The following is an 8,182-nucleotide window of genomic DNA, read 5'->3' as shown; positions in this document are numbered from 1 at the left end:
ACCCTAGCGATCTCCCTCCCCTTGCATGCGGCGCGTAGGGGGCACCCTATGGCCGCAGCGGTGCCCCCTACAGCGCCCCCTACGTGTCGGTCCCCTTCTCTCTCCCCTCAGATATAGCGTGTCACTGTTCATCACCCTAAACACTGTGTTGTGAGTCCACGAGTAATTGTTAGTAGATAAAAATTGATAGTTGGTATAGAAAATGATATTTTATAGTGGTAGTGGGGTATAGGGGGAGTATTTAGGGGGAACCGCTGCGGGAGATGAAAAAATAGGGGAGAAAATAGGGGGAAAAAGTGATATAGGGGGAAAAATTTAGGGGTAACGGTTGCGGATAGCCTTACACCCCATCTGTTGCCATCTGAGTTTGGAGGAAGAGACCGATGGGGAGAAGGCCGAAGGGACACGCGGTCGCCAGGCTTGGGAGGTGGCAGGACGAGCACAGGAATAGCGATGTGTAGCGTAGCACCTCTCTCTGACTGTCATCCTGCTGCTGGCCAGAAGCACACAGCAGCAGGTTTTCATGGCAGGCTCCTTGGATGGCTGATCTGATGATCATCAGAGCATCGTGTCACTACTCAACATCAGGCAGGCAGGCAATGTGACAGCGCCATTTTTGGCGTTTTAGAACCTGGCTCTGAGTAAGTGCCATTTCAGCTTCAGCTCATAACGTCAGACGGTACGCGACGCAACCTACCCACCAATTTCTTCTTCTTCTTCTTCTTCAGTGTTAATTTATTAGAATCATCATGGTGGAATGAACACAAGAAAGAACGGGACGGACTAGCAGTAACTAAAGAAGCAGCAGGGATTGAATCGATCCTTCGCCTTGTTCTTGTTTCCGTCCGCCGGGCGGTCCAGGCCTATTTACAAAAATATTACAGCAGCAGCAGCCGAATAGCTGATCATCCAATCCAATTCATAGGTCCTTTGTGCTGGCGGCGCCGCTGCCTTCGTCGACGCCGCGCTTGCCGTAGCAATGAAAGAAGACCCAGAGCAGGGCGGCGTTGAGCAGCGTGTTGAAGACCCATGCGCCGATGCCGCTGCACCCGCCGCCGACGGCGCCGAAGTGCATCCACACGACGCCGACGTGGCAGGCGAGGTTGCAGCCGAGGAGGCCCAGCTGGCAGGCGAGCGCGACGTGGGCGGCGCCCCTGGCGGGGAGCCCCGCGCCGACCCAGAACCTGTAGCCGAGCGCGACGGCGTGCGTGAGCGTGGACGCGAGGATGGCCAGCACCTGGAACGACTGCGAGAACTCGAGCCACAGGAACGCCATGGCCACGGAGGCGGCGTGCGCGAACACCCGCGGCGCGGCGCTCCGCCGCCTGCGCAGCACCGCCAGCACGCCCCGCGCCGCGTGGAGGTAGCGGGACAGGTAGTAGGCGTAGGACCAGAAGAAGACGCGGCCCGAGGAGCGCGTCCCGGGCGGGAAGCACAGGAGCCACCGCAGCGGGGTGCTGCGGCTGCGGCCCCGCCACGACCACCGCGTGTCCCGTATCTCCGCCACCGCCGACAGCAGCGTCCCCGCGAAGATGGCGGACGACGCGCCGGCCATCAGCAGCGCGTGCGCCGCGGGCACGGGGCCCAGCGGAACCGCAAGGCGCCGGCGCAGGCGCTGCGCGGCCAGGGCCAGCGCCACGTCCAGGGCCAGGCAGAGCGCCACGTAGGCGGCCAGCGACCCCAGGAGGAACGCCCAGGTGGAGAACCACAGGTGCGTCGGGCTCCACCGGAACCCCACGATGGCCGGGTGCTCCGCGAGCCAGTAGGCGGCGGCCGCGGCCATACTGGCGGGATGGGAATGAGAGGAGGGCGACGGTGGTTGTTGTTGTTGGTACGGCTGCGGCTGGAGGAGCATGCTCATCGTGGCGTGGAGGAGGAGGGTGCGGACGAGGATGGAAACGGATTTGGGGAGGAGAGACCAGGATATATATAGCAGACCGCCATTGAAGGAGGTTCCCTTTCTTTCTTTGGCCTGCCTTGGTTCAGCTTCATCAAGGAATGAAGCAGAGAACCTTTCAGCTTTGGCCGGCGGGACCGTCCTCCTCCCCCATGACCTCCCTCCCTCCTCTCCTCCGGTCGGTCAACATGACAAAGCCTCCTCCTCCTCTCCTCTCTGCCTTTTTTTTTATTCAGCATGTGAATGTGATTTCTATATTTAACATGTGAATGTGATTTCCTGAGATTTTTTTCCCCTTCTTGACTTTTTGTTTCTGCTTTCAGTTGAGGAATACTAAAATGCGTCTAAGATAAATATACGTACACATGCCACCTAATCTTAGGCAAGAAAACACGGTTCGCATGTTGTTTATTGTTGTTCTTTTGTTTTTTGCGTCCGCGTAACTAATTTGATAAATTGAAAAAAAAAACACACACACACGGATGGGAATGGGATCACCATGGGATCTTCTTGCAGAGACAGGAGTATTTATAAGCTCCAGCTCCAAGGCGACGGCTGCAGGATGCAGCTGCCAATACTGCAGTACTCGTTGTTTAAGGAGACCAGTAGTTTATTATTCCGATCCAATCCTCCGTAGGTGGTGATGTGAGACTTAGTTAGGGTTCACGATGAGCTCTAAAATTTACGCTATCGAATTTAAGGATCAGATGAAGATCAAACTTAATTTCTATTTTTTCTTTACCTAAAATTAACTTAGGATCCTAACAAATTATAAAAATCCATTTGAATCATAATCCATTACTACACTTAGATGAGAATGAGACTCGTTGTTTAGAACTGGTTTGGAGATAGGGAAATAGAGATGATCCATGGAGAAGGGATGCTCTTTTTATTTGAATAGCAAAATGATCTCTTATAGAGATCCCTCCATTTACATGTGCAGTTGTCTACCAAAACCAGCACAAAGATGTGGCCGACGGCGGCATCACCTGTTACTGTTACCTGCATTGGTTTTTTTTTTCTGTCTCTAAAAAAATCTAACTAATGTAATAATCTCGCCGCCCACGATCGGTTTCACAACCCTGTAAAAAAAACTAAAACTCCCAATGCTTGCCGATTTATTAATACATGCGTCTAGTTTTATCTCCACCGACGCAACTGACCTGGCGCGCGTCTCCCTTTTCCATCCACAGCGACTGAAGAAAGCCAAACGTTCTAGACGGACACAAGTCCGCATACAATTTGTTGCCAACCCAAATTAATTGAAAACGCACCCACATTCTGTCTGGTCTGAATGTTGACTTGTGTTTGATCCATGATCCATCCTCCAGAAGAGCTAGCAGAAAATAAAGCACAGAAAAAATGGATGATTGGAGGAGGCAAAGGCAAACAGACGACATGGACATGTATCTACACCTGCTGGCCACCCTTCATTCCTTACCTGACTTTCATTGCAGATCGATGTGGTGCGTCAGTCAGCCATCGTTGGATTAGATTTCTCTGCGTCTAGAAAGAAAGAAAAAGAGGAGCAATTAATTAGCCCACACAAGTTTTCTTTGCTACTTGCCATGCCTTCTTCATCGACTCTACAATTTACATATACTCTATTGAGCCCACTTTTGGGAGCGGACGGTCCAGCCGGCCAGAAGGTCCGCGGGCGGTGGTGGCGTAGACGGTCCGTATGTGCGCAGAATCAGTTAGGATTTCTAGTTTTTTGCAGGATTTGTTAACTATATGGGATTAACTCAGAAAACGACTTGTAACGGGTCCAGACTTTCCCTTTATATAGATAAAGTGCTACAGCCGATTGAATCCCCACAATCGATCAAATCAAGTCTACTTATCGTTTTTACCTTATGCATTAAGAGTAGTTCTAGTTTAGCTCTAGTTTAGTCTACCTCTACCTCAAATCTTCACCTCTCTTCGGCTCTACGTCGACTAGAGGCGTTTTGGGTGGCCTGACGATGCCAAGACACACCCTAGGATCTCTCCTCCTCAACGGGTCCCTCTCGGGAGGCGAGATCTAGGTCTGCTCGAAGAAGAAGATCATCTGCGCCATCGCGGGTTCGAGCCCCTGGTGTGAACCATCCGAATGTACGCAAAGAAGGAGTCGCTCTTGTGCCAGGTCGCGGACCGTCCGTCCCTGTGCCGTGGACCATCCGCGCATCCACAGAGAGCACCGTCAGGCTGTCCTTTTCAGTGTTTGGCGCCCGAATCGACGCCAACACATTTTTTGGCGACTCCGCCGGGGACAAGTGTCTAGATCTAATAAAAATCAGGCCCTCAAATGGCCGGTTCTAAAGATCACACCGATATTTCCCCGAACAATTTCCTGAAGCCGGCTGTTGAAAGTCTAACGGTCGAGGGGCAACAACACTACGAAGACTACATACGTCAAGCGAAAGAGAAATTCTTGTCATAATACACGGTGGATCGCCACTAAAAGGTTGTCAAACATGGAGAGACCGATGTCGCATCTATTCTATCTTCGCTTCAAGTCCCCAACGTAAGTAAACCCGACGACATCCAATCTATTAAATATTATGTAGATCAACAGCAGGATCAAATGAAACAACATATTAGATGGTTAGAATAATCAATTAGAAAATTAACACGTGCGTTGGAGAAATATGTTGCTTCTAGTTTTCCATCATATAAAACTAATAATAGGATATCTATGTCTAATACATCGGCAACAAATGGGGATTCGCAGCCTCAGCCATTATATGGTAATGCCGATGAACTCATATCCAGGGCAAATTCCACCACCGCCGTCCCTGCTTGGCAGATCGGCGCCCCTGGACACGGGCGAACCGTGCAGCCCTTACGCAGGCCGTCCGGCTTTCCCTGTCGGACAGTCCGGGGCCGCACCAGAACCACCACGTGGCGCCCCAATAATAGCGAACACAACCGGACAATTCAGATTTACCACCGGACAGACCGGATATGTGTACATAAAGCATATTGTTGCACGCTATGCACCAAATTATTACACACCACAGCAGAAGTATGTTATGTCCCCTACGTATTTAAACCACAGTGCACCATACGATCAAAGGCCAATCAACATTATCGATCGGTCGCGGCAAGAAGGTCGGCATAGCAATGCCCGACCAAATGAGCCCTACAGCACAGGGTCTGGTGGTCTGCCACCGGCGCAATGGAGAAAATTAGGGAAGAGATGGCTAAACTATTTCAAGGTAGGCTCGGAGTTAGTGTAGCTAGAGTGGGGCAGTCATATCAAAAGCCATATGATCACCGATTTGACACTGTCCCATATCCACAAGGGGCAAGGATACCAGAGTTTTCTAAGTTTTCTGGTAAAAATGGTAAAAGTGAAAGGGAATTAGGCTTACACCTAGTTCCTAAATAATTTTGGTGGTTGAATTGCCCAACACAAATCTTTGGACTAACTAGTTTGCCCAAGTGTATAGATTATACAGGTGTAAAAGGTTCACACTCAGCCAATAAAAAGACCAAGTTTTGGATTCAACAAAGGAGCAAAGGGGCAACCGAAGGCACCCCTGGTCTGGCGCACCGGACTGTCCGGTGTGCCACCGGACATGTCCGGTGCACCAGGGGGACTCAGACTCAAACTCGCCACCTTCGGGAATTTCCAGGGGCGACTCGGCTATAATTCACCGGACTGTCCGGTGTACACCGGACATTGTCCGGTGCGCCAAGGGAGGTCGGCCTCAGGAACTCGCCAGCTTCGGGAAACTCCAACGGCTAGTCCACTATAATTCACTGGACTGTCCGGTGTGCACCGGACTGTCCGGTGCGACTCCGGAGCAACGGCTCACTCCGCGCCAACGGCTACCTGCAGAGCAATAAATGCGCGCGCAGCGCGCGCAGGAGTCAGAATCGCCCATGCTGGCACACCGGACAGCAAACAGTACCTGTCCGGTGTGCACCGGACACCCAGGCGGGCCCACAAGTCAGAAGCTCCAACGGTCAGAATCCAACGGCAGTGATGACGTGGCAGGGGGCACCGGACTGTCCGGTGCGCACCGGACTGTCCGGTGCGCCATCGAGCAGACAGCCTCCCAACGGCCACTTTTGGTGGTTGGGGCTATAAATACCCCAACCACCCCACCATTCATTGCATCCAAGTTTTCCACTTCCCAACTACTACAAGAGCTCTAGCATTCAATTCTAGACACACCAAAGAGATCAAATCCTCTCCAATTCCACACACGAAACCCTAGTGACTAGAGAGAGTGATTTGCTTGTGTTCTTTCGAGCTCTTGCGCTTGGATTGCTTTCTTCTTTCTTGATTCTTTCTTGTGATCAAACACTCACATTGTAATTGAGGCAAGAGGCACCAATTGTGTGGTGGCCCTTGCGGGAAGTTTGATTCCCAAGTGATTTGAGAAGAGAAGCTCACTCGGTCTGAGGGACCATTTGAGAGAGGGAAGGGTTGAAAGAGACCCGGCCTTTGTGGCCTCCTCAACGGGGAGTAGGTTTGCAAGAACCGAACCTCGGTAAAACAAATCCGTGTGTCTCACTCCATTATTTGCTTGCGATTTGTTTTGCGCCCTCTCTCGCGGACTCATTTATATTTCTAACGCTAACCCGGCTTGTAGTTGTGTTTATATTTGTAAATTTCAGTTTCGCCCTATTCACCCCCCCCTCTAGGCGACTATCAATTGGTATCAGAGCCCGGTGCTTCATTAGAGCCTAACCGCTCGAAGTGATGTCGGGAGATCACGCCAAGAAGGAGATGGAGACCGGCGAAAAGCCCACTACAAGCCACGGGAGCACTTCATCGGAAGAGTCCCGCACCAAGAGGAAGGAGAAGAAGAAGGACTCCTCCAAACGGAAGGAGAAAAAGTCTTCCTCTTCTCACCACAAAGAGAAGAGGGAAAAATCTTCTTCCCACAAGCCGCATCGGAAAGGCGACAAGCACAAGAGGATGAGGAAGGTGGTCTACTACGAGACCGACACTTCATCAACGTCTACCTCCGACTCCGATGCACCGTCCGTCACTTCTAAGCGCCAAGAGCGCAAGAAGTATAGTAAGATCCCCCTACGCTACCCTCGCATTTCCAAACATACACCTTTACTTTCCGTCCCATTAGGCAAACCACCAACTTTTGATGGTGAAGATTACGCTAGGTGGAGCGATTTAATGCGATTTCATCTAACCTCGCTCCACAAAAGCATATGGGATGTTGTTGAGTTTGGTGCACAGGTACCGTCCGTAGGGGATGAGAACTATGATGAGGATGAGGTGGCCCAAATCGAGCACTTCAACTCTCAAGCAACAACAATACTCCTCGCCTCTCTAAGTAGAGAGGAGTATAACAAAGTACAAGGGTTGAAGAGCGCCAAGGAGATTTGGGATGTGCTCAAAACCGCGCACGAGGGAGACGAGCTCACCAAGATCACCAAGCGGGAAACGATTGAGGGGGAGCTCGGTCGGTTTCGGCTTCGCAAAGGGGAGGAGCCACAACACATGTACAACCGGCTCAAGACCTTGGTGAATCAAGTGCGCAACCTCGGGAGCGTAAAATGGGATGACCACGAGATGGTTAAGGTTATTCTAAGATCTCTTATTTTCCTTAACCCTACTCAAGTTCAATTAATCCGTGGTAATCCTAGATATACTAAAATGACCCCCGAGGAGGTTATCGGGAATTTTGTAAGTTTTGAGTGCATGATCGAAGGCTCAAGGAAGATCAACGAGCTTGATGATGCCACCACATCCGAAGCTCAACCCGTTGCATTCAAGGCAACGGAGGAGAAGAAGGAGGAGTCTACACCGAGTAGACAACCAATAGACGCCTCCAAGCTCGACAATGAGGAAATGGCGCTCGTTATCAAGAGCTTCCGCCAAATCCTCAAGCAAAGGAGGGGGAAGGATTACAAATCCCGCTCCAAGAAGGTTTGCTACAAGTGTGGTAAGCCCGGTCATTTTATTGCTAAATGTCCTATATCTAGTGACAGTGACCGAGGTGACGACAAGAAGGGGAGGCGAAAGGAGAAGAAGAGGTACTACAAGAAGAAGGGCGGTGATGCCCATGTTTGTCGGGAGTGGGACTCCGACGAAAGCTCAAGCGACTCCTCCGACGACGAGGACGCCGCCAACATCGCCGTCACCAAGGGACTCCTCTTCCCCAACGTCGGCCACAAGTGCCTCATGGCAAAGGACGGCAAACAGAAGAAGGTTAAATCTAACTCCTCCACTAAATATGAGTCTTCTAGTGATGATAATAATAGTGATGAGGAGGATAATTTGCGTGTTCTCTTTGCCAATCTTAACATGGAGCAAAAAGAAAAATT

General features: G+C 51.0%; 1 protein-coding gene across 1 annotated transcript; it reads right to left on the bottom strand.

The window, feature by feature from the left end:
* Nucleotides 1-717: 717 nt before the first annotated feature.
* On the bottom strand, nucleotides 718-2,098 carry LOC100281858 (uncharacterized). The gene has a single exon (NM_001154778.2). The coding sequence runs from the start codon at nucleotides 1,859-1,861 to the stop codon at nucleotides 920-922; it is 942 nt and encodes a 313-aa protein (NP_001148250.2). The 5' UTR covers nucleotides 1,862-2,098; the 3' UTR covers nucleotides 718-919.
* Nucleotides 2,099-8,182: the final 6,084 nt, after the last annotated feature.

This window comes from Zea mays, chromosome 3 (assembly GCF_902167145.1).
Source record: "Zea mays cultivar B73 chromosome 3, Zm-B73-REFERENCE-NAM-5.0, whole genome shotgun sequence".
Classification (NCBI taxonomy): Eukaryota; Viridiplantae; Streptophyta; class Magnoliopsida; order Poales; family Poaceae; genus Zea; species Zea mays.
Note: the sequence above shows the minus strand (reverse complement) of the source record. Positions and strands in the feature narration are given on the sequence as shown.